At 35.4% G+C, this 27978-nt stretch overlaps 1 protein-coding gene across 1 annotated transcript; it reads right to left on the bottom strand.

Moving 5' to 3' along the window:
- Positions 1-309: 309 nt before the first annotated feature.
- Positions 310-27875, bottom strand: PLEKHA8 (pleckstrin homology domain containing A8). The gene is made up of 14 exons (XM_032235650.1): positions 27685-27875; positions 19651-19767; positions 18787-18942; positions 17958-18076; positions 15962-16120; positions 14073-14113; positions 13270-13385; positions 12378-12519; positions 11696-11781; positions 8249-8307; positions 6339-6469; positions 5255-5325; positions 4930-4991; positions 310-4120 (listed from the first exon to the last, which is right to left on the bottom strand). Exons 1-14 carry the CDS (start codon positions 27722-27724, stop codon positions 3926-3928), a joined length of 1494 nt encoding a protein of 497 aa, XP_032091541.1. The 5' UTR covers positions 27725-27875; the 3' UTR covers positions 310-3925.
- Positions 27876-27978: the final 103 nt, after the last annotated feature.

The raw sequence follows: 27978 nt of genomic DNA, 5'->3' as shown, positions 1-27978 counted from the left end.
ATCCTATCTCTCTTCATTCAGAATTATCACTTTTTTCAGTAGAGTGTCACTTATAAAACTTCAATTCTAAAAGTAATTAGGTCCCACGTAAAGACTGAGATTGGCCACTTTCAGCTTTTATATTGCCTACAGCAATATAAGTTGGATTGTAGGAACAACGTGCAAATAATGTAAATTGATTCCAACAGATAACCCAAAATTTTAAACACATGGAATACTCCTAAAAACAGGCTTCACTTTATCGAAGCTAGGTGGTCTCTACCCGCTTTAGAACGGCTAAAAATCATGGATGGATTACAGGAAACTAGAGACAATAAAATCCAACATTTATTATTCAGGTTAATGAGATTGTATTCTATGTACCGTCATTTCCAATAAAGAGATTGTCATCTTTGGATTGGACTTCAAAGTCCAGTAACTAAAAGAAATATTATCCATTTTCAAGGCATGGACTATGTTGAACAAAAATAGTAAAGAGAATAAAACAAACAGATAGCATTACAGAATTTTGTGCATTACCTGTAATAATTATTATGATGATACTCTATTTGCTTTTTTTTTACAGGTAAATTATGTTTAAATTCCTGCTTTAGCAATGTTTCATAACATTTTTCTGATCCACTGTTATCTTGAATCTGAAACAGCATCAGAATGTGGCAATTTTGCTTTCAAGAGTATATTTTAAAAGGAAGATTACAAATGATCAAAGTATGATACATTCAACTACTGAGGGTGAGAAGAAATTCTAACAGTTTCGCTATGTTGCTTGATAGAAGTTTAGATTATGCAAATCATACAAGTCAATTATAATTTATGAAGTTCCCAATTGCTATCTCATATATTATCCAAATCCCAAACAATTTGTAAGAACAGAGATATGAAACTTATAGTGTATTTACATGAAAAAACAGCTTCATTGTAAAATACAGACTATTTTTGCCTTACTGCACATTTCCCTGAGAATACACAATTAACAAAGTATTAACTGATTTAAACCAACAGGGCTAACATTCATTTCATTGAAGTAAAGCAAATCACATCCATGTTTAGAGGTATTTACAAATTTACTTACGTTTCTATATTATTTGGTGGAAAACTGCATCCTTGTTTTTCCATTTTTTTCAATTAAAAAAAAGGCATTTTTCATCACAATCCACATAATATACGGTATAACTTATCAATTACTATCACTTAATTTGGTTGACAAAAGCATGATGTCTTAGAAATGGCAACATACTATAATATAAAAAATTATAACTTTACATCATGCATATTATTGTGGGGTAACTGAAAAATTTTTCATAATCCTTGGAAAAGCAAGGTTTCCATAATAAATTATGCAACCCTTCATCGTAAGAAAATCATCTAATTAAGAGAATGTGAAAGAATGATTAGGGTAAAAAAACCAACAATAAAATGTCTTATACAAAACAACGGCAAAACATGATACATAATTAGAACTGCAGGCTGATCTTAGTCAACAATCAGAAGTGTGCATAGTTTACAGCTCAAATTACATTCACTGTCATCACTGTCAACCTGTAAAGCAGGCTAGCATGATGGGTAACAAAATGAGTAAAGCACGTAGAGGACAACACATTGCCTGATCAGGTAATCATTACTCTAAATTCTGCATAGATATGCTTTGGTGTTGTCTTAAATGAGAAAGCCTCAAAATAGTCCAGAGGCCATTCTAATAGACATGAGAAAATCCCACTGGTAGGATGGCACTTTATGCTGATGGATTCCACAAGCCAGTTTTGCTCCAAGGTGTCTGCAGAAAACGTGTAGATCTCCCATTAGTGGTGCTCTTACAGAAGAAGAAGACAATATGGGATGCTGGAGGTGTGCTGAAAATCCAATGAATTCCCCCCACTCCAAAGTCCTTATTAAGACAATCCCTAAGCTAGGGTAGTTAATTCCCTCTCATGCCCCAAAGCTGGGTGGTGGCAGGTGGCAGGGGAAAGCAAGCTGAAAGGGAGATAAAGAAAGCTATTTTCAGATACCTATTCTGGCCACTAAAAGTTAAGGACTCAATATTAGTCTTTTTTGTCCACCTTCAAGCTCCACCCAGTTATACTATTGATTTGCTTACTTAGTTTGGTTGAAAATAGTGAAGTAAAGGAAGAAATTGGTCAGTTCTTCCCTTTGGAGTTTACTTGGTGAGTAAAAGAAAGGAAATTAAAAGATATTCCCAAGCCTCAGCTTGAAATGCTGCTAATCATCTATAATACAAAAATTGGAAAATATTTTCATATTTTTTGTTTTTTTCCTCTCCTGAAACAAAAAAAAAATTGTAGAAAAATTTACAAGCGGGAAATTTCTCCAAGTTAGAATATTAACAAAAGTATGTTTATAAAAGTGCCTCAAAATTCTAATCGCAGTATTGTACATTCGATACAGGAAAATCAGCTTTCCTTTTTTAACATGACCTTATAACTTAAAAAAAGTATTTCTAAGAGAGCATGGGTTTTTAAATGTGTGAAGGAAAAAAACATATTTCATGTACCAACTGTTCACAAAATAACATGATAAGACCATTGGCTAAGTGTTTCTATAATGAATTCCAAACTCTCTACTTTGTATACTGAATATAAAAGCAAAATATAAATGCTTAAAAAAGAGAAATAATACAAAAAGTTTCTGGATTTCCTGAGTTATCCAGTCATTGCATTTGATTAAGATGGCAAAATACAATTTTATACAATAATTCTATTGTAGAAAATTGCAGGTACATATAAATGATAGCATTTGTGTCTAGTTAATTATAGAATGTTCCAAATTTTATAGACTAGCAATTTTTTATCCAAGTAGATCATCAGGTAGCTACATCCAGATACCAAGTTTAGTTTCTAATCCTAGAACTTCAAGAGTTTTTTTTAATTTCTAATAAATAGCTCCTAATAATTTACATTCTAAAAATGCCAGAATGCTGTAAGTTTGCTTTAAGTACATTCATATAGATGGCCCAGCAGCCTATACAGAACGTTAAAGGTTTCCCACTATTATCAACCCATTAATCTCATTCTGTTCTAAATTTAGCCAGATCGGATAGTGCTAGACAAACCATAAAATGTAGGCTTCTAACATGAAAAGTGTGGAAATAGCAATGATAAGGATTTCAGAGTACAGCCCAAACCAAATGTATCAGTTTGAGACTTAAAGCACTTCTGCACTATATGATGTTAGGTATATACTTCCAGTCATACAATTCAATGGCACTTGATTATTAGCACTGAAAAGGACTAGACCCAATTATGACACAGGGCAGAGTATCAGAATTGGCCCCCTTTTTTCCCTGGTGTTCCTGGGATAGCATTAAAATACTGCTGCAGGATAGAAGTTAATGCCATTAAGAGGTGATGTATAATCCCTGTAAGTAGAATGGAGTTGGTTCATTGCTACAGCTCTCTTAATAGATACAGCCAATTGTTTCAAAATTCAATGATGAACTTGGCAAAGGAAGGGAGAACAACAAATGTAGTTGTGATACAAGTCCTTTACAAGACAGACTCTAATTTGAATGGGATGTGTAGCTTGGATATCCTGGCTGAATTTTATAGTTGCAGTCACTGTATTGGAATAAATGCTCCAGCAAGTTCTAAATGTCCAACTAAATGGTACTAACCTCTTCAGATTGGAACCACTGTGATATTCGGCCTGTTACTCAGCAAATAAGCAATATATCTATTCTAAAGACCTTGCCATAAAGATAGGCGGAACCCAGCTAGATTATACAGCAACTTTGCATTTAAAACACAAAACAAGTATTTTTTTAAACTGTATATTAAAAAAAGGAAGAACCATGGAATTCTTTCCCATGTATGGAAAAAAACAAAAACAGATACAGCTTTCTGAGGAAAAGAGCAACATAGTACACTGATGGACAGAATCCCTGAATATGCAAAGCAATGTTGGACTAAGATCAGACCACTTCATCTGACTCCAGTCCATGTTCTTCGTACAATGCATCTAAGATGTTGAGCTGCTTTTCCATGGCTGGTAGGTAAACATTAAGGTCTCGCTGCATTCCATGATGAAAAGCTTCTTGATTTTCACATTCTGCAAGCGACAATGCAGCCACAAAGCCTTCATAGGTGGGAGATGCTCTTAGAGCTAGCTGCAAGGAAAAGAGGAAGTCAACCATGGTATCTTCTAATTTCTACTTTATCATTTTCACTGGATGATAATGATAAATGGAGAGAGAAATTATTTTAGGTCTACATAAATTATTTAAAATTAAATTATTTAAAAGTGGTATCAGCTCTACATAGAAGTCAATCATCTGAAGCCCCAGGGCCACATTTAGATACTTTCAATCGGCTTGAGCATCTGGAATGCCTCCTAAAGCCTATTAACAAATGATACTGTTTAAAGTAACACATGGATACAATTATCAAATACACCAGAAAGTGTGTATGCATATAGCAATCTATTACCCATCCAAGCTGAACATGAATTTTGTAAGGAGATGTTCTTCCAACATTACTTTTTTTTTAATAGATCCATTCAGTTTATTCTGACACATCCTTATTTGGATCAAAGCTTCACCCTCCAAAGCAGTGTTCATCAACTTTGTTAACTTTAAGATATTTGGGAGTTGACGTCCACACATCTTAAAGTGATAAGATTGAGAAGCAAAATCTCTGGCTCCATGGGATCCTCAAGAACTGAGGATGGGACAAGACACAGCCTTAGATGTTCTTCCCATGAAACCTTGCATTCAACATCAAACCTCTAAATTAGGTTGACCTATACTTGATGTAGTTGATATTTTCCTGACCAGAACCAATACAGGAGAAAAAAGGAGGCCTATTGATGTGACAACAGAAATATTTCCTGCTTGTCCAACAGGGCAGGAACAAATATTTCAAAACAGTGGATTATCTTCATCTACACTCTTTGTTTGGGAAAGCAGTGAGGACTTACTGCAAAAACTCCTCGAACAACCCAGCCATGATACTGTCGTAATGTTTTGCCATAAGATTTGTCTGCAAAAAGAAAGAAAATCAGTTGCAAGATGCTGAATTCAGATCAGAAGCAGCCAAAAGGAAAAAGAGGTTTCTTATTCATGTAAAATGTTTCTAACCATGATATTTTTACTGACACAAAATATTGTTTCTTTTTTAGTTGAAGCTTTGCTTTTTATTTAGTTCATGTAATCCAAAGAAAGGCAATGATTGGACAGATTTATTGGGTTTTTTCCCCTAAAGTTCTCGCATTTATAAAATGTTACAAAATATTTTGTACTTACTCAGTGCTGTTTGGATGTTTTTCTCTCCATTCTTTAGTTCTGTCAAGAACTCCTTCAAAAATTTTAAACCTCTGTTTATGACAAACAAGGTATATTATATCTCTGAAAACATTCCATTAATTTTACAAAGGAACACAAAGACAGGATAGTGAGGCCCTTTGTATCTCTGTGATTTAATTTTAAGATACTGTTGAAAGCTTTTTGTATAACAATAGAAAGCTGCCCAATATACCTCTTAGCTCTGTGAATCCATATCTATGAATTCTGTGTATATCAATATATCAAACTACTATATCTGAAAATAAACACTGGTTTTTAAATTACAAATATTTAAAATCAAATATAATCTCAAACAAATAAAAATACACCTTTCTGGAAAAAATTCCTAAAGAACAAACATTTCATTCCAATTGCATGAACCAGTTCTTGTAAAAAGCAAAGACATTTTTCCAGCTATTTCCAGGTTGTAAGAAAATTATGACAAAATTATTAGCAAGCAAAGACCATTTTTTACAATTTAATTCATCGCATTAGGTTGACTGAAGATATTTTCTTATTTTTATGTTTCTGAAAGTATCTTGAATGACAGCAACAAAGCAAAACTCTTTCTAGAATGCAAGCACTGGTTTTGAAAATGTTAAGTATAAAGGGCACTATTATGGTGAAAAATTGCTAACAAGTCCAATATGCATATTCAATGTCTCTATATTGTTTCATGCATGTGGTTATCAAATACCAGCAATAAAGACCTCTTTGATACCTCGTACATTTAATAAAGGAAAACTAAACACATTGTCCTGCCACTATTTCTTCTCTGTAATATGGAGAATGTTTTCCTAAACTTTATAACATTCCCAATGACTGGCTAGTCTGTAATCTGCACCCAAAGACTGATCATGATGCACAAGTCCATATATTTTTAGTGTTTTTAAATACAAGTGACATCTTGGGTATTGTTTTGCATGTAATGTGACAAAAATGTAACTGTTTTCTTAAAAAGTAAACATTGTTTAACATATTTTAGAGCAAAAGCAAATCCCTTCTACAGAGTAATCTCAACACCACCCCAGAGCAGAAAACTGACCTTTTAAGCCAGAGGAGGGCCTGTGTAGCAGAGTGTCGAACTTGGGCCACTTCAGTGCTCAACTCATGAAGGACAATTTTTTGAAGGGTACAGAAATGCTCTTTATTGGTTATATATTTCTGATTTATTTTCTGAAAGGATGTCAAACATACATTTTAGACTTTTTAGCAAACAAAGAAAACATGCTTAAAGATATAAACCTGCTGGTATCCAACATCTTTACTTAATGCAATGATGGGATTGAGAGTTATAATATTTGGATTTAAAGCAGGGAAAAATGTATTGAATTCAGTGTGAAAACAGACACTGGTGTTGTTGCCAGGTTCCAATCCAAATACTGCATGCCTCTAGACTAACGATGGAAAAACTAGTCTTTAAAACTCTAAATATACATCCTGCTGGTGGTTTCTTCCAAGAGCGATTTTTTCTTTTTCTGAAAAGCCTCTTTGTCTCTTTGAAAAAAGCTAAGTAACAACGAAAAGATTAGAAATTAAACCATAAAAGGAAAGAGATAATGGAATATATTTCAACCTAGAGGAAAGGTAACAGAAGAGCTTTCTGTAGGTAACAATTTTCCTTGCAACTCTCCATTTTTGGACTTGGAGAACTTTCAGAGTTAACTATCCAGTTTTCCATTCAGATGAAACATTTAGGCAGCATTTCCTCTAGAACTACAAGGAAAGGTGTTTTTTCATTGACAGGAACTCCATTTTTATCAAGATTTCCACTGCTTTTAGAAACTAAGGTACTATTATCATCACTCCTGCCCTATCATATATCATCTGGCTTCCTTTAAAAAAAACGTTTGTTGCGACAAAAAGTTAATGGTGCATGAAAAAGAACTGGGATGCGACTAGACCAGTGTTGATGAACATTTTCAGCACCAAGTGCTGAAATGGGAGTGCACGCGGGGAGCACCAGAAACCAGAAAAGCAGCTTTCTGGAGTGCATGTGTGGGAGTGCCGGAAACTGGAAAAGCAGTTCCACACATGTTGGGAAGCTGAGCTTCCGGTTTCCGGGGTGCGTATGCCGAACATCTGGTCTTCTAGTTTCTGGCATGCATCCACGTGCTAAGACCAGCTGACTGGTGTGTATGCACATGCTGGAAACTGGAAGCTCAGCTTCCCGGTGCACTGCTCCTCTGGTTTCCGATGCTCCTGCATGTGCGAAGATCAGCTGGCCGCCACACTTGTGTGCCAGAACCCAGAAGAGCAATGTGCGACAGCTGACATGCCCAAAAAGATGGCTCTACGTTTCACTTCCAGCATGCGTATCATAGACCTGACTAGACCATTCACTGCTTTCTTATTTGGGTTCTCCCACTGGCCTGCTGAAACAAGCAGTTTTATGGACCTCATGTGAGAAAGCTCCTTTGCAACAGAGTGGCAAAGACAGCAGCCCAGAAAGTAAACATAGAAAAGGGCCTTGTGAGGGGATACAACAGCTCTCTTTAATATAGCTCTCTTTAAGTATATGAAGGTACATCATGAACTGCATAAAATAAAGTATAGCTTGTTTTATAACATCTAGGAATGTAAAACATGAAATAAGTATGGTATAGTAAGCATCAAGCTCCCAAAATCAGATGAGAGAGAGAGAGAGAGAGAGAGAGAGAGAGAGGGAGGGAGGGAGGGAGGGAGGGAGGGAGGTGAAACATGGGAGAATAAGCTGAAGTTAGAGAAAGGCAAATGCCGGTGAAAATTACAAAAATCTGCCTAATTCTAAAAGCACTTTGACCTTTGAACGTAATACCTAGGAGGTGATAGGCTCTTCTACAGTGATATATATTGACATATCTTGGCCAGGCTTACTTTGTTTTCAATTTGAGTACACGATAGTCTAAATGGTTCCTTTCAATTCTACAATGCTATGAAAGTTATGGCCGTTGAATGTTATACTGAATCTATTACCTTTATATTTCCTTCAAAATCCATCTTAACAGGGGCAAAGACTGTGGGTCCAAGTTTGTCTAGAAAAAAGAAAACATTGTCTTTTTCAAAAGTTTGGTTCCCTCAAGGCCCTCCTTTACTGGCATCTACAAAATTCTGATTTAGCACAGAAGAGCAGGAAGGATATCACCCCTGGACTACATCTGGTATTACACAAGGGTATCTGCCTGTGTATCAGAAAAGTGGAAGAATTGTTATTTTTGCTGTCAGGTATTGTCTCCTCATAAGCAGCTGGTGGCCTAGAGGTGAAGACGGTTGCCTCTCACTTGGAAATTTGAGAGTTCAGTCCTAGGCAGAAACAGATGTTTCTCTATCAGGACACAATCAGAAATTGTCTGCTGCAAACTCCATGTAGGCATCAGGAATGGTATCCAGCCAGTAAACACTCAGCTTCATTCATTCACCCCAACTCCACCTTGATAAAAAGGGATCCCAGGGTTGTAAAAAGGAAAAAAAAACATTGTCTCCCCAAACAGAGACATTGTGGAATATATCTCAATTTTCTGATAACATAAATTTGGCATGCTTCTTCTTCAAAAGTCTACATGACATCATTGTTCTTAATTCACTGACCTCATTCTTTTATGAACAGAACAAAATAATTATTATTTAAGAAACCTCCTTTCACCCCAAATGATGCTAAAGCTGTGAACTATTTTCAAACAATCTGTGTTGGATACACAGATCCCAGGTTCTGACATAATTTCTGAGAAAAATATAGCTAGCCCTCACTTAATGACAATAATTGGAACGGGAATTTAAATCATAAAATGCAACATCACACCATCATGTCCTTAGAGAAGTATTCTAGTACTTCTAGTTGCTGTTAAGCATGATGTCATGCAATTACCATTTTTGACTGGCTTCCCCTCTGACTTCGCTTGTCAGAAACTGGCAAAGAATATCAAAAAAGGTTATTGCACGATGGAAAGATGTCATAATTGCAAGCTGGGTGCCAAGGGTCCGGACCATGATTATATATATATATGCGGAGATGCTGCAACCACTGTAACTGTGAAAAATAGTTGTAAGTACCATTCAATCAGTAACATCGTAAGTTTACATAGTTACTGAACAGGATGCTGTTAAGTGAGGACCACCTGCAATGATAAGTTACTGAACAGAAATCTATCTCAAGTCCTAAAAAAAAGAGAATTTAAAAGTCATCAGTCACAGCAAAATGCTTGAACTGGCTTATGGTCTATTAATGATATTTTAAAGTCTTTTGTGATAAACATCTGGAGCATCTCACTAGCCTTCCCCATTGGCATTTGAAGGGAAACATCTTCGTGATAATATTTAACATGTTCAGGCTTTGCAGACTTCCTAGAGCAGGGTTTCAAACTCAAGGCCCGGGGGCTGGATCTGGCCCAGGGGTGCTTAGATCTGGCCTGTGCGGTTGCCCTAGAAACAGCAAAGGACCAGCCCGCGATGCCTCTGCCGGCAAAAGTGGAGTGCAGGAGGGCCACCTGAGCTCTGTTTTCACTGGCAGAGGGTTGCAGGAGGCCATCACAGTCGAAAACAGAGCTTGGGAGCCTGTTGTCGCTGGCAGAGTGCTTGGACCACCACAAGCATAAGTGACATCAAGATGGACACACTAACACCCCAGCCCTCCAAGGTCAAACACAACCCTGATGCAGCACTCAGTGGAATTGAGTTTGACACCTCTGTCCTAAAGCAATGGCTTTAGAAATTCCATGGCCATTATATACATTTAGAGCTATTTTAGGAGATCAGCTCAAGCCTGACAAACAACTGTTTATAAGATAGGTCCCTATACAGATAGTCCACACTTGATGACAATGACTTAGCAACTCTTCAGTTAGGATGGATCCCTCCCGCCCAATTAGATGACTTGGTGCTGTAGTTCCAATAGTTGCATTCTTTGACCATCACAATCACATGACCTCATTTCATGTGCTGGACAACCAACTCATCTTTTTGAGGTCATGTGACTATAATTTATGATGAGTTTTGCCATTTCTGGTCTTTCCAGGTCATTTCCAACTGAAAATGCTTATAGGAATGTTAACTTATTTAATGATTACCACATTCAGTTAACAACCATGGTGTTCATTTAACAACTGCCACAAAAAAGATATAAAACCAGGCCCACTCACTTGCGTGCTTCAACTTACAATGCACGACTTACAACAGAAATCCTAGTCTCCCTTAAGATTGCAAGTTGGGGACAAGCTAAAGTGGTGAAGATGCAATGGAAATGCATAAGAGATTGAACCTGGTCAGAATGAGCTAAATGTTTAGCAGTTTCTAAATTACACTCTGAAAATAATTTTACTTTGATTAGGGAGATGTGTGACATATAAATTTAATAAATAAAATTTATTGAAATCAGTCTTTCAGACAATCAAGATCAAGACGCTATATAGATCTTGAATTGTTTCATGCCTAGATAGAAGATAGAAGGTAGCATCCTAAGAAACCACTATGGAAATCAATGGAGTTTCATGGAAATAAAGCAAGAGCCAGATGAAAAATACACAATGAAACATCTATAAATATGTCTATTAGAAGTAAGTTTCATAGATTATTGCTTGGTACGAAGGAAACAAATCAAAAGCTGTCCCTAATGAAGGTCACCCAAACAGGTCCATACAACTACAGTTGGCTATATGCAACCTTCAACATTCTGAAGTTTTATTTAAGACTTATTTCAGACATGCTGAATGTCTGAATTTGCACATTGCAAGGCAATTTGATTTATGCACCAGGCTAGAAAATAACAGATGGTGAGCCCTAATCCCATTTTGGCATAAAAGCCACCTGGGTGACTTTGGACTAGTCACTCTCTCTTAGCCCAGCCCAGCTCACCTCAAAGGGTTGTTGTGGGAAAGTCAGGAGAAGGGAGGAATATTCGGTTTAATTTATTAAATAATAATAATAAACACAGAATAAAAATAAATAATTTAAAATTAAAATTAAATACATGCCAAAACATCCTTCAAGAAAAAATTATGTAGGAAAATAAAGCTATAAAGTTATATAAAGGTATTATTTAAATAAGTGACAAAGATCTGTTGTATCTGCCTAAAATAAATCTGCCTGTAATAATGAACTGTAATCAAGTTCATTATTCTCAAAATTCCTTCCTTTCACCAATAACCTTTAACAATTATGGATTATTATGGGTTATTGCCACCAATAACCCATAACAACTTCTCAAATCATTCTCTATCTTCCTAACTATCATAACAAAGAGAGACTTACTTACTTTACTGAATTACTTTGGAAAAGTCTAAGGCAATCAGCAAATACTGAGAATAAGTAAGGACCACCTATTTACAAATTACAGAATCTATTCTATGACTCAGCATAGAATACCGAAGAGCCAAACGGAAATATTCATATGTAATAAATGTTATGGAGAAAACCAGCAATTATACTTACCCAAGACTGGAACTATTTCATAACAAGAATTGAGAAATTCTTCTGTTGGTATTCCTCCATCCTCAAAAAGCTTGATATCACTAAATCTTTGGAAAAGAATGCAAACAGAACATGAAGAAGTCAAATCTTGCAATAGCAATAAAAATAATTCCACCCTGAATCCTATTTCAAAACTTTCCACTGGTAGTCTTTGATTTACAAATGTAATTATGATTGATCACAATTGTGTTATGGCCATAGGCTGAGGCATTTTTGCAACAGGAAATAATTTTACAGTCTTTTTCAAGCCACTATTAACCAAATGCTGTGATCATTAAATGAACCAGCATTTTCGGGCCCCACCAAAAAATATTACAAATTATGGAATGTCCTAATTGGTCATAAAGCTGCCCTGCCCAATATGCAGACACATGATCGCAGGAGGAAGGTGGTGTGAGCATTTGTGATGATTGGGAGTGCTTTATGGGCTTTGTTTCTGTCATAACTTTGAACGATGATAAAATGACTGGTTAAGGGACGATCTGTAGTTTATAATATTTATAAATGTTTACTAGTTTTTCTTTTCTCATAACATATTAGGCAAGCATGTAGCTCTCCAAATTCTGTGGAGATTTATGCTGTTCTGGACTGAATTCCATTAATTAAGATGTTTGGGGCATGCTCCATCCAGGTGGCACATTACCTATAGTTCATAACACTGAAGAACGTAGGAAAATCAGTGTCTGCTGATCTGTTTACAGATTCTTCTAAAAGCTCTAAAGATTTGTCCTCTTGAATGTTCCCTTCTGGTAGCAGCTTGTTTTCTCCATCTTTACTGGGGCTACCTTAGATTTAAAGAAACAAAAGTATTTAAATGGTATGGAAGCTAATTGTGGAAAAAAATAACTTCTAATTAATATTAGACCAGAATGGATTTCTATGTGCAGTTTCCAGGTAACAAAGCTGGAGATGCATTATCATTTATTTAGTTAGCAAATCCATAAATATTTTTCCAAACAATAGGAAAATAAACAACATATCAAATTTAAGCAGATTCTATATCCTTATTACTCTAATTGAATTATCTAGTGCAGGGCTGTCAAACTCCAGCCCCTTGGGCCAGATGTGTCAAATGCTGGCCACGCCCACGCCCAGTTTAGCAAAGTGGAAAAAAGTCATGAGTCCCCTTGACAGCACTACTCTACTGCCTCTTTGTCTTGAAGACAAACTCTTAACAACAGTAGATGTCAAACATCCATTATTCAAATGTTTGGTTATTATAGAGAGGTCGATCACATCTCTTCACAAACACATATCCACTCACTTATCTTTCTTTCGATGTCTTTATTCTTCTGACTTTCATCCCTCTTTTTCCCCTTCAGATGTGGCTTTATCAGTCTTTCATGACATGGAACTAGCAGGACAGCCACAGAATGAAAAGCACATTGCAAAGTACTGTATAACATTGTGTTCTAACTGGCCCTATTCAAGCCCACACATGCGAAGTCTGTACCAACTCAGGATTCTGTTATGGCTAGATATGAAATAATTTCTCCACAGATTCTCCAGAGAACAAATAAGGGCTATTTTCTTACCTTTCGTTTCGCTTCTCTTTAGGGGTACAGGGGATGATTTTTCAATAAAAGTTTTTTCACAAAGGGTAGTATTTTTATAAATAGACCCATTTTCACATTTCTTTAGTTGCATCTTCCTGGGAGGAAAGAAATTTTTAAAAAAAGGGAAAGCCAAATGAATGCTTAAAATTAATGCTTGTCTTACATAATGTTCTCACCTTTCCTTCCATTTTTATGTATAATACTACATTTTTAAGAGTTTACTTTTCTGATCCAGTAGCTGCATTTGCATCTTTAGAAAGCAAAAGTCTCACTATTGACTGTTCAGTTGGGAGTTTATTTTTTCATGCTAATAAAAGAAGAATGAAATTTATTTTTAAAACATAAACGCAGTATTGGCAGCAGAAGCAGATGGTTCTATGGGTGCCACGTGAATTTTACAGTATGTTAATATGCATTTATTTATTTATTTATTTATTTATTTATTTATTTATAAGGTATCCATTTAAAATTGTCTAATGGCATTGGCTTAATATACAGAAATGTAAGACAAATTCTTTGGATGGACTCAAGTCTAAATTCAAAATTTTTATATAGACAGAGAGTTTTGAATTCTGGTCATTAAAAAAAAAAGAAAGGAAGTTGGAAGTAACTTGTGGCTTTCCAGATGTTGTTTGGCATCTACAGAACCACCTCATTAAAACACCATTCTTTGCAATAGTTTCTCCCTGTTGTTGCTACCACTAATAGAGGATTGGGATCACCACAGAAAGATTAGATATTGATAAAATCTCCAACTGAATGAAGAAAAAAATAAGTTGTACCTTTCTGTTACATTGCGGCTAAGTATGGCCGGAAGTTTCAGCTGCAAGGGGGAAAAAAAGATTGGTTATGAGTTCAAGCACTGGCAACATTCTTCCGGTTTGATATTGTACCTTAAGTTCATCAAAATATGGAAAAAATTAAAACATTATGTATGAATGCTACAGTACTCCACTTAATTTAGTCTAACGAGTAAACAAGAAATAACCAAGCTAAGCAAATCTAAAATTCATGCTTATGCCACACTACACATAAATAGCAATTTTCAGCTATGGCAAGTAAAGAAGAGAAGAAAACTGAAAGGGATCTCATATAAATTATTAATTCTGGAATTTCAAAATTTAACAACCTTACAACCCAAAATATTTGTTGAGGCATGGACATTTGTGTCATTTTTATCTCAATTATTTTGTTTTCCAGTTTAAAATATTATACTGCTCCCTCTGTTTGGCTTATATTTTTAGTATCTGAATGACAATGATTTTCTAAATATAATCAGGTTTTTTGCATACTGCCTTAAAAGCTGAGAGATCCATGAAAAAAATGTTCAAACTATTTGAGATCCAAATTTGACTGCTGACTCTGAAGTCTGTTATCACTTTTTCCAGCCACCTTTCATCATGTCAGTTAGGAAGGTGGAAGTTATCATATTCTAGTACAGCAGGCTATCATATTAGTGAAAGCATAAACCAGCAAAAATCACGATATATTGCAGAAGGAAACAAATCCTGCACTCCACATTTCATCCGTTACAGGTAGTCTTTGACTTACGACCACAATTAAACCCAACATTTATATTGCTGAGAAATTTATTAAATCAGTTTTCCCCTATTTTACGACCTTTGCCATATTTGTTAAGTAAATCAGTACAATTGTTAAATTAGTGACACCATTTTAAGTGAACCTGGCTTTCCCTTTAACTCAACTTGTCAGAAATTCACAAAAGGTGATCACATGACCCTGGGACATTGCAACCATCACAAATATGAATCAGTTGTCAAATATCCAAAGGTAAATCACAGGACCATGGGGATGCCGCAATGATCATAAGTGTGAAAAATGGTCATTTCACTTTTTTCAGTGCCATTGTAGCTTCAAAGTCATTAAATGAACTGTTGTAAATTGCAGACTACCTGTATACAATCCATGAACAACAATGAGCAAGAAATAAACTTCTGAAATATTGCAGACCACACCCAAAGCAGCATTTGACAAACTTGCTTGGCAATTGGTTTTTTTTAACCATGACATTGAAATGTATCTTTAAAAAAACCTTAGGAACAAACCATATTTGTAATATCTGTTAAAAATGCATAGTCTGTTAATAAATTTCTCACTCATATTTAAAATTTGTTCCTTAATGCCTTTTTCTACAAAAAAGTAGACATATTACAGGCTTTCTTGACAAAAAAAAATCATAAGCCTATTTTCCAGTATAGCACATCTCAAGCCAAAGTTCAATTATATATGCATTTGGAATTGCTCATTCTATGAATATCTAATGAATGATTTCCATAATAGAAAGTCACCCTTTTGGCAGTTGCGATGTACAGTGCTTGTTTGCTACAATGATTTTATTTGACAGAAAGCTACTGTTTCATGACATATTAATAATGCTAAAATTTGGAGGGAGTTATTTGCTGTGTTTGAGAAAGAGTCTTTTTTATTTGTTTTAGGAATCTGATGACTTGCCCAGCATTTAGTTTTGATTCTCACTGCAGATTGCCAAAATGCGGTGCCTTTATTGTTCAGTAGTTTATCTGAGCAATAATACTAATTTGTGGATGATTTCAGGACTCATGAAAAGAGCAAACCATATTCAGAACCATAAACAAACATAAGTTGTCAGTTCATAAACTATTTTGTAGCATCTGAGATTATATAAATTTACCTTGTTTAATTTGCGAATAACTGCATATGAAGTTTCTCCTGGAGTATGTTGAAGAAATTCAGAAGAAAAGGCAGCATTTGCAATCTGCATACATTCTTCAAGAGTCTTCAGGAATGTGGCACAGCTGGAGTTCAATAGTGCGCCCATATTAATTCCATGCTGCAAAATTAAAAGTTTTCAAGCATTACCCAAGCTTTTGGCTTTCCAACCTGCCATCATCATTACCTCAACTGCAAATCTTCAATATCAGAATTCACTTTTCCCAGCTCAGATGACATATTTATTTATACAGCAAATTAATTAACTGTCCTTCATTGGTAAATTCCAGGCTAGTTTGCATTTAAATAGAGGTATAGCAATGGAAGCTACAATTTTTAAAAAGCTAGAGTAGATTTTGTTAGTGTCTTCCTAACAATTGGGAATGTATATGCTGTCTAGAAATAACTGCTCAACTGAAATAAGTTTAACTGATCTGGAAGATATGAAATTTCAGAACAAAGCAATAATAAAATGAATTACTGATTTTAATTTTAAAAGTGCATGGGGGGGAAAAGTTTTCACTTCCAGCCAACAAATTAATGACAAGCAGATCTTCTTAGGGAGTATATTCCATATCTGGATGCTACAGCTAAGGAGTTCTTTTCTGGACATATATCTCTCATAGAGAATGTATAAAGAGGAAAACCTTAAACATTTTTCATGCCTCCAGCAAAAGGACCCCAACTCTGTCTGTCAGGTTTCCTGACATTAAAGTACACAGGCTGATTTCTGATACTGAACTTGACATTGACAGTTCATTAAAAGCAAGACAAATGATTCAGACTGCACTGCTGACTGCCAGAACATATAATGTATTTTTACCAAGACCTTGTTATCCAGGTAGGACTGAGGTTTCCTGGAAAACTCAGAAGCTTTTGCATCTTTAAAAATGAGGCCACTCTGAGTTGTCAGGATGTCTCTTGCCTATTTGCCTTTTCATTTAAAAGTGAGTGACAGGGTAAGGCAACTGTCCATTTCAAAATTCACTCTATGTGTAATTATATCTTGCATGAATTATCTGAGTAAGAGGAATATAAATAGCTTCTCTCTTTCAAGAGTATTTTCTCTATAGTATTAGTACTAATCAAACATGAGAGGTGATTTCTTAGTGTCCTGGTTAGTTCTTTACAACCTAACAAAAGTAGCAGGGTTTTGCTACGCTTTAGAGCCGTGATGGCAAATCTATGGCACACGGAGCCCTCTCTGTGGACACATGAGACGTTGCCCAATTGAGCTCCATCGCGCATGTGCGCGCACTTCCCACTATCCAGCTGATTTTCAGGTCTCTGCTGTGCATGCAGAGGATACGCACGCATGCATGGCGGGGGAGTGCGTGGGGTGCAACACCGCCTGCACCCCGTTTTTTGTTTCAGGAGGCTTTAGTGAAGCCTGCTTGGCCCAAGCGGGGTGGTGGTGGTGGTGGGGAACCATGTGCATGCACAGGAGGAGCGCGGGGGAGGGTCATGCATGCATGTGCAGAGGGTGGGGCATGTCCCCACGAACAAAGACAAAAAGGTTAGCCATCAGTGTTTTAGAGCTATGTGTCAAGCACCTACCAAATATGGTACTGTTTAGAATACACCCAGGTCTAGATTTCTTATCACTTCCATATTATGTACATGTGAAAATCAATTAATTCACCTGTAGACACAGTTCATGGTGATCAGAACACTGTGACTCAGATCATCAAAAGAGGCAAGCCAAATCTACTTTTGGAAGGCCTGAATTATATTTCAAAGCCGAATATTGGTTGCTGTATGGAAGCCAGAATGAATTTTTCATCAAATAACTTTGTAAGAACAGAAGAAAGGCCTGATATTAGAGCAAAAATTATAATAATATAATCTGAAGAAAACATTTGTTTTCTCAAACTCCCTCTATAGGATACTTGTCCTGAAGTCCTTTGCAAACATCTCTAATACTTCTGACAATGGGAGTGCTTTTTGGAATGTATTACCTGAACATGTGAAGTTGTAGTAGTTGCTTTAATTTTTTCCACTTGCTGAACCAGGAGGTCACAATATAATCTAAGTTCTGCCATTTTTGTTTTCAATATTTCAGTGTTTTCTGTAAATTCTAAATTAAATTAGAAAAATAAGTCATAGTTGTTAATATGTTATTCTGTCAAAGGCATCTCCTATATCTACTCAACAATTATTTTTCCAAAGAATACTGTATTTAGAAAAGTGATCATTTAATTATTCCTTAAATTCTGGAAAGCAGAATAAAAAAACCCATGAAACCAAATTTGATATTAATATAGTATATTAATTTTTGACTCTAAAACAATATACAAGATTTCAAATTAGAAATTTGTCTTTATATAAGAAAATAATATATAATATATTCTTAAATAACAAAACCAGATCTTTTTAGATCATGTTTTAAAGATAGATTTGGATAGGTTATAACTTTTCACTTGGTGGAAATTAGAAGTAATATTTGAGTAAATGCAATTTTTATTATAACACCTTTTTCCTACATTATAATTACTATGCTTTTAATTAACTGATATGACTTATAAAAGAAGGAATTCATTGTTGCACAGTTGTTAAATTGTCCGATGTTCAGGAGACATTCATACTTAAATCCCTATTCAGCATAAAGATTCCCAGGAATAAAAAATCTCAGAGATATTTTTGAAAGAAATAAAACAAAGCCTGTTCAACAAAGCTTGTGTGCAACAAGTAATTCAAAGATTGGATATGAACATAAATAGAAAATATTACTTTGGGGGAAGCTGAGAAATATTACATTAAGTTGATCCCCATATGAGAATTACTTGCCTTTTTCTTTTAATGTCCGAATATCTGTCAAACAAGCCTTGGCAGTTCCCAGGGCAACCAACCATTTTTGTCTTTCAGCTGTATCTTTAGCTTTGAGATAAAAGTACTGTTCTCCAGGAATCAACAAATCCATGCGTGTATTATCTGTAGAATGAACTAATATCAAGAGTTAGGTAAGACTCAATCAACATTTCCTACAGTCACATTTAGACTAACTTTATTCAGACACAATTTGTCTAATTATAAGCATCCTTTTTCTTCCTTTCTTCTAAATAAACCAAATGAAAACTCCTGGAATTACTAATCAGAGTTCTTTTCTACAAATTTATGGATAGGAGAAACAGAAAAAAAAATCAGAATCATAGCTCCATTGGCTAAATCAAGTACACCAGGAATAAATAAACGAGGAGGTGTTGCAAACCACCTTAAGACCTATATGACATATTCTGCATTAATCAATCAAAGTATGGTTATATCTCATATTAATGAGTTCCACTTCCTTGTCACAAAAATTATAGTTTATCTGATATTAGTTTTCTTTTAATTTAATTTCTTCTTTGATGTTAATTCTGGGTTTCATGTCAGTTTAAAAACTAAGCTAATAAGTTATTGTCCCTGTTGGTTAACTGATATTAATGTAGATCTCTTCTTTTTCACATCTAACAGGAAACAAAGCAAGATAGGATGGTTTTTCATTCCAAAGAGGTGGAGAAAAAGACCAGGAATGTATTTGGAAAAGTATGGGCTTATGACACTTACTCACAGATTACTATACACAGCTTATGAAGCGGCAGATGACTTTCTAAACAAAGCCATTGAATGTAATAAGCAAGAAGATATATTTTGTGGATATTATCTCTCTACCTTGAATTTCACAAACTGCCATCTGAATGCTCCCCTTACAGCCTTTCCAAGCATCTTCCCGTGAGTCATAATAGGATAACACACCTCCTGCAAGAAGGAACCACCGAGGTTGCCAGCCTGGAAAGAAATAAAGCAGTGTTTTAAAATCACAACTGGAAAAAAGGGTATATTTTACTGCAGGTCAAAGAACAAGCCCAAACTTGCTCCATGGTTAATGAATTTGTCCTAGCAAAAACTGTATGCTCTATAAAAATATAACATATACAGATTTAAGTATGTCACATCAAACCAGGAGTTAACTTTAATTAAGCAAGAGGACTTCTGGAGTTGAAATCCTAACACCTTGAAGTTGCTAAGATTGAAAAAATACTGATTTAGAAGCAGTTGGTTCCAAAAGGCCATTTTGCTCAAGAGACTGCAAAGCAATTAAGAGAATAATATTGTTATTATCCAATCTGTAGTTTTAAGAGAGGTTGCAACTTTTCATGGTTTTTGTTAAACAACCAGTCCCCTTTCTCTCTGTCATTAATTTTTTTTAATTTAAAATATGAAATTAAATGAAATTGTTTGTAGGTGAGAAAAGATTAATGTGAAAGAGCAATTTAGGTTATTTAACTTACTCTTATAAAAATTCCATACCATTTACTTTTAACTCACCTTTATGGTTACTTATTATATACTCTACAACACCCACAGTAAATGTGTATCAAAAACTTTAATAACAACTCGTCAATCCATTCTACACATGGATTTGCATGCCATCAGATCTGGAAAAGCTATTATACAAGAATCATCTGTGAGAAATAGATACCTCTGTTCAAAAATTCAGTTCGCACTGGTTTCAGTAAAGCTGTCTCTCAAATTAATCAGTATCAGTCAGTAAAGGAAATTCAAAGAATTGAAATCCTGTTCACCTAGATAGCTCTGGAATTAAGTAAAGCTAAGGTCTGGATAGCAATCTAACTTAATCTTGCTTATAGCTGTGTACCAATATACATCCATTAAAGTCATAGATACATGCAGCATTCCTGCACCCCCACACTTTCCCAGATTAATGACTTGATGTTCCATTTAATACTAAAAACATAAACTGTGTTCTATATTCAGTAGAAGGTACATAGATATCATTAACTTCTGATGAAGGGTTGAGTGGGAAGGGAAAGAATTCACTTACTCGAGACAAGTTGTTTACTGGGGAATTTATGAATGTGAGAGCCATAGAAAAAGGAGGAATCATAAGACATAATTAGAAAACAACAGGAGATACTAGAGCCAAGATAGAAATAATTAACCAATACTGTAATTTTCCTCCTTTGTATTAAGGCAGCTGATACTTAACCTACATGCAAAAAAGCAGCTTTAGATCTCAAGAAAACAGAAATTATCATGTAAATAATTCATAGAATTCAGTAGATATAAGCTTTTAATTAATAATTAGATTGCTGATTATCATAATGTTGTAATGATTATATGCTGATTATGTTAATGTGATCACAAATTGTGCGCTTTTGTTTAATTCCAGCACAAAAACTGTTCTTTCTACATGAATTGCATTTATAGTTAGGTGGCATGTTTAACCCCAATATGTGTGAGACCATCTGGGCACTCATTCTGTGATGCTATTATCATATCTTGCACCATGGCATACAGACAGAAGGAAGAAGAAATGAAGCATTTCTTATATTTCAGCTATGGGGTCTTGAATAAAATAAAATCACACGTTTAAGTGTTGCAAATGTTAATGTAACAGAAAGCATAGTTTATAGATGTAAAGATACAAAGAGAGTATTCAAGACTTACCAGTGACTTTTTAAAGCATTGAATATAAAATATACATTTTTAATATTTTAATGGCAAAGAATCAAGTTTATTCATTTTTAAAATAACCCCTGATTTATTTTGTTACTTTTGCCAGAAAATTCTAAAAAGTATACTTTTGGAGACTACTTTTCTAAATTTTTCCAAGGCAACTGAATTTTAATAAAGACTCAATAAAGACTTATTCCATATGAAGAGTTTCTCCATTATGATTCATCCCTAGGTTGGTCTTTGTCTTCCAATGGTATGCTTATTGCCACTGCAATTGAGTCTATCCACCTTGCTGCTTGTTGTTCTATTCTTTTCTTTCCTTCCATCTTTCCCAGCATCACAGCCTTCTTCAGAGAGCTGCATCTTCACATAACATATTCAAAACAGAAAAATTTGAGTTGGTCATTTGTGTTGTGAGTGAGAATTCTGGATTGATTTGTTTGATGATCCATTTGATTGTTTACTTGGCTGGATATGGTGTTCCAAGAAACCTCTCCAACATTAAAGTTCAATAGTATTAATATGCCTCTTCTTCGAAGTCCAAATTTTACTTTCATAGAGTGTCACCGGGAAGACTATGGGTCCCTGATTCTTTCAATTCTGATTTTCGTAGGTATCATGGCGTTTGAATATCTTTTCCAAGGCTTTCATGGTTGTCCTATCAAGTGCTAGTCTGTGGTGTATATCTGGACTGTTGGTTCCTTTACTATTGATGGATATCCTAATAAGCACAAGCTAGACCCTACTTCAATATCCTCACTGTCAATTAGAAACACACACATACACACATACACACACTTGACCTAAGAAGAGAAAAAGATCATTTAATCAAGAATGATCTTAAGATATAAATAAGAACATATGAGAAAAATTGTTCCATCAAGTATGTTGCAGTTTGAACAGATTTATAAAAAGACACCATAAAATAAAACTGGCATAGTAAAAATGCAGTTTATATTCTGAATGCAGTAAGAATGCAGTTTATATTCTGAATACCAAATACAAGTAGTGGCCTTTTTCTAATCTCAACTCTACTTCTTCTAATGAATGTATTTCAAATATACATACACATATACACAAAAATGCATGCACACATAGCAGAGGCATCCACAATATTACACATGACCAGTGTAAGTGCCACTCTTTTATCCATGCATACAATGTCAAGACACATGTAGAAAAGGAATTTATATTATGTAACTTTGTTGGCATTTGACCCTTTAACCTGCCTTGGGAATGCTTCTGTTCTTATCTCTCTTGGAGAAACTTTACAATCATATAATTGCTACTAAAGCTATTTAAATTGATTTAAACCTTTGATCTTCAAAATATTACTAAATTATAACCCTTAACTCTCATCCCATATGCTAGGATGGCCAGGGCTGATGGGAACTATAGTTCATCAATATTTTGGGATTATAGGTTCTAGAATAGGTATTGTATATAAATTTTAGAAATATATTGCAGAAATCATCACTAAATATTAATAAATTCTGTTTATGTTCTGTTTAGAACCATTTTTGAAGGATAGCTAGTGAACTGTAATGAACCTAATTGAAAATAAAGCACAGAGAGGAAAAAAGATCAAGTATGAAATCATGATTCAGATGCAAATCTTATCCATATTTCAACTTCAATATTGAATTTATTTGGATCTTTGTTAGACACATTGATAACTATGTTTTTAAGTATTTATGCTGACTTACTAAAAAGAAAGTTGTGCTGCCCAACAAGTCTTATTACTATAAAACCTCTATATCTGAGATTTACAGCTTAAACTCAGTTAACCGGGCCTATCATTCTTTAAGTGCAAAATAGGAACTCAGAGACATTTGGTATTAACAAAGGAAATACATCTGGATATTTACCATTGTAACTCTGAATAAGTTAATAACAACAGATATAAATAGTTTAAACATATATATTAAAGTTACAACCCCGGTATGCCCAAATATGGGAGGATCACTACTTCCATTCTCTGTCCTCCGGCTCGTCCTTCGGCTGGTTATTTATCAGCACAAATACAACATATCTATCTATCTATCTATCTATCTATCTATCTATCTATCTATCTATCTATCTATCTATCTATCTATATAACTTAAATGTACCATATGTCTCACACTAAAATTATTCATTTAGTGAATTTCTTATATTACCTTGGTCTATTTTTAAACCTGATTCTTGTTCTATAACTCAGGAAAAAAACACCTGATACTCTCTTTTTTAATGCTGCATGATGATATCACACCTTCCTAAATTCATCCTCCTTGCACTTTAGACTGCACATATAATGTAAATAAATCCTTTTAGAGCAAAGTGTATTTGTTCAAGATTGTAAGATCATTCCGTTACAAAAATAGGCAGGGTAACCCGCCTCACCCACGATTTATTAAAAAGAAAAAAACTCTGAAATATCGCATTAGCATAATGGTAAATAGGCTTCCATAGTTGGAAATTCCTTTCAGTAAAAACCTGAAGGGCAGCAGAAGATACAAAAAAAGTTCACAAAGTTCTGAAAAAAATAAAGGAAGACTGCTTAACAGTAGCCCTACCTTCCTGGGATGGTACTGGGAAAGTTAAAATTGGGAATGAACACAAGTTAGTAAAAGATGCTAAGAACAAAGGAACAATATACCATTTGCTCATAAAGAATGTCAAAATGCTAAATAGTAGCAAAGAAAAATCAAAATTTCTTAATGTATATCTTCCAATAAAACACTATTTTTTTCCGTGAAGCAATTCCGCAAATCTGTATGAAGGGGCAGGGCTAAATCTTTAAGATGATAGGTATATGTTCATGGAATATTTATTGAGTTTGTTTTTTAAACTTTATTTATATCTCACCTTTATTATTTTTATAAATAACTCAAAGTGGCAAACATATCAAACTCATCCTCTTTTTCCTATTTAGAATGACTGGCCCAAACTTTATTTATATCTCACCTTTATTATTTTTATAAATAACTCAAAGTGGTAAATGTATCCAATTCATTCTCTTTTTCCTATTTAGAGTGGCTGGCACAAAATTACCCAGCTAAATTGGGACTTGAACTCAAGATCCTTAAATGAGTTTAAATCTCTAGCCCATTGCATTTTAACCACTGACGGTCAGGGAGAAATTTACATAGATTAATCCTAAGAAACTACTCTGAAGAACTGGTGAAAAGCCAAATAATTGGAAAATATTTCTATCTTCAAAAAGGCTTTTAAAAAAAGACCCTTGGTACTAAAATTAGTCTCATCAAGAAGATTCTAAAAAAAATGATCACTTTATGAATACTCCGAAAGTAATATTCTATCATAGATAACATAAAAAAATCAATCACGTCAGGCAAACATTACCTTATTTTTTGATTAGGCAACTTCCTTTGTAGATTGCATTAACACTGTAAACATTATATACCTAGCTTTCCTGAGAACACCATGATAGCTGTGATTGTGTTATACTACAACTGAACAGAACAGGCCTTATATTTGCATTGTTTATTTACAGTGCATTCAGAAAGTATTCAGACCCCCTTCACTTTTGGTCAATTTCGTTATGCTGCAGCCTAATTCTACAGTTGTTGAAATTCATTTTTTCTCAATTATCTACATTCAGTATCCCATAAAGACAAACTGAAAACAGAATTTTAGAAATGTCTGTAAATTTATCAAAAAGAAAAAAAACCTGAAATATCACATTAGCATAAGTATTCAGATCTTTTGCAACAACTTTGAAATTGCTGTCATATTGGAAAGTGAACCTTCAGTCCAGTCTGAGATCCCAAGCACTGTGGAACAGATTTTCATTGAGAATATCCCTGTACTTTGCTTGGTTCAGCTTTCCCTCAACCCTGACCAGTCTCCTGCTACTGAAAAACACCTTGACAGCATGATGCTGCCACCACCATGCTTCACTGTTGGGATGATATTCAGCAGGTTATGAGTGGTGCCTGATTTCCTTCAGACATAACATTTAGAATTGAGGCCAAAACAGTTCAATCTTGGTTTCATCAGACCACAGAATCTGGTTCCTCACTGTCTGAGAATCCTTCAGGTGCTTTTTTGCAAACTCCAAGCGGGTTTTCATGTGGCACTGAGGAGATGCTTCTGTCTAGCCACTCTGCTATAAAACCCAGATTGGTGAAGGGCTGCACTGATGGTTGTCCTTCTGGAACTCTGTCCCATCTCCACACAGGATCTCTGGAGTTCAGAGGGTTCTTGGTCACCTCTCTTAACTAAGGCCCTTCTCCCTCAATTACTCGTTTGACCAGGCAACCAGCTCTTGGTAGAGCCCTGGTTGTGCCAAACTTTTTCCATTTGAGAATTATGGAGGCCACTGCGCTCTTAGGAACCTTCAGTGCAGCAGAAACTTTAGTGTAGCCTATCCCAGATCTATGCCTGTGTCTGAGGTCTGCAGGCAGTTTCTTTGACCTCATGGCTTTTGCTCTACTACAGTATGCATTGTCAGCTGTGAGGCCTTCTGCAAAGAGTTCTATGCCTTTCCAAATCATGTCCAATCAATTTAATTTACCACAGGTGGACTCCAATTAAGATGCAGAAACATTTCAGCAATTATCAAGAGAAATGAGAAGCATCTGAGCTAAATTTCAAGTATTGTTGCAAAAAGTCTGAATACTTATGCCAATGTGATATTTCACTTTTTCCTTTTTAATAAATTTATAGACATTTCTAAAATTCTGTTTTTACTTTGTCATTATAGGATACTGAGTGTAGATTAATGAGAAAAAATGAATCTCAACAACTGTAGGAATCAGGTAGCAGCATAACAAAACTGACAAAAGTGAAGGGGAGACTGAATAGCTTTTGAATGCACTGAATTTGATTCTGTTTAAATTTACTATTCTTATAGTCCAATTTTTCTTAATAATCTAACCTGTGATCAAAATAAATGAATTTAACTGTCTGGATTTCAGCAAAGTATTTGCCACAGGCATTCTGATTAGCAAGCAAATTAAGTGTGGGCTGAATAGAGCAACAACTAAGTGGATACATAGCCTACTCAAAATAGTATTCACAGGTTACTCATTAGCAGTTTCTAATAAAATTAAGAGATATTATGCAGAGAGCCACAAAATTTAGACCAAGATTTGGCAGAGTCTAATACAGGTAGTCTCTGATTTACAACCATTCGTTTAGTGACCATTAACTTTACAATGGCACTGAAAAAGTGACCTATGACTAGTTTTCACATTTATGATTGTTGCAGCATCCCTAGGATCACATGATCAAAATGCAGGCACCAAGAAGCTGGTATGTATTTATTACAATTATGCTGCCCTAGGGCCATGTGATCACTACTGGTAATCTTTTCAGTCAGCTTCCAAGAAGCAAGTCAAAGGAGGAAGTCAGATGTGCTTCACGACTGCAGGAAAAACTCAGCTTCAGTGCTTCACTTAAGAATTATGGCAAAAATGAAGCACAACCCACTTAACAACTGCCTTGATTAGCAACATAAATTTTGAGCTCAATAGTTGTAGGTCCTGGACTGCCTTATAAGAAAATCACAAAGAAATTGATTTGAAAGTGAGCAATGAGGATGATCAGGAGATTAAAAGCTAGTCTCATACAATTTGTCCTATGAAAACAGCTTGAAAAAAATTAAGCTGGAGACGGCATCTACATAATTTATAGTAACCATGTCTCCAATTTGTTTTTTTTTTAAAGAGCAGGTTAGAAAAACTGTAAATGTTAATTATTCGTAGTTCACTACATTGGCAGCACTATGTATCCTTACCTTCCAATCACTTAACTGCTGATGGATACTAGGCAAAAAAAAAACTTTTTCAGATGGTGCATAATCCCTTTTTGCTTAAATGAGGTGCTCTGTCCCGTTTTTTGTCCAATTCTTTCTCCTTTAGGGGCAGCATCTGCATGGTTTCCCACAACTCCTTCTATTTCTGAACTTGTATTTAAACTTTAGCAAGCGAGTTATTTTCTAGGACTGGACTGTCCTCCCAAGCCAGGATCCCTCGATTCTTCAAGGCAAAACAGCAGAGCTCAGACTCTTAATACTCCCCCCCCCCCGGCCAGGACCTCCAACAGCCAGCAGCATCTAAATTAGGCACTCAGGACATTTTCCTTTTTTTCCTAGTTTTCAAAGTCACTACCTCGCTCTTTTAGTTACAGGAACCAGTTTCCAGCTTCAAGTTCAGGATTTGCCGAAATGGCGCAACTTAAGCGGGTTAACAAAGACGAGGTAGGACGGGTAATACTCACCGCTTAGATAGTTGGTCCATTTGTATAGTACCCCCTCCATAATGACAAGGTCCCCCCATCCAGATCTGCTTGGGACAGGGGAAACCTTGCCCCTGGCCTTCCCCCGGGAAACTTTTAAGCTCTCAGCCCCACAGCTGAAGCACGGACGGCCAAGGCCATCCTGAGGCTGGCAGAAGTCCGGCCCGCCTTCCTGTCTCGTTCCCCGCCCTATTTCCCCCCCCTACCAGCCAACTACTTAGCCTTACGCTACTAGAGTAGAAATGCAGATTTAATTACAGCTACGGGCTTCATCCA

This window comes from Thamnophis elegans, chromosome Z (genome assembly GCF_009769535.1).
Source record: "Thamnophis elegans isolate rThaEle1 chromosome Z, rThaEle1.pri, whole genome shotgun sequence".
In the NCBI taxonomy this organism is placed as follows: domain Eukaryota; kingdom Metazoa; phylum Chordata; class Lepidosauria; order Squamata; family Colubridae; genus Thamnophis; species Thamnophis elegans.
This window is presented reverse-complemented; position numbering and strand designations above follow the sequence as displayed.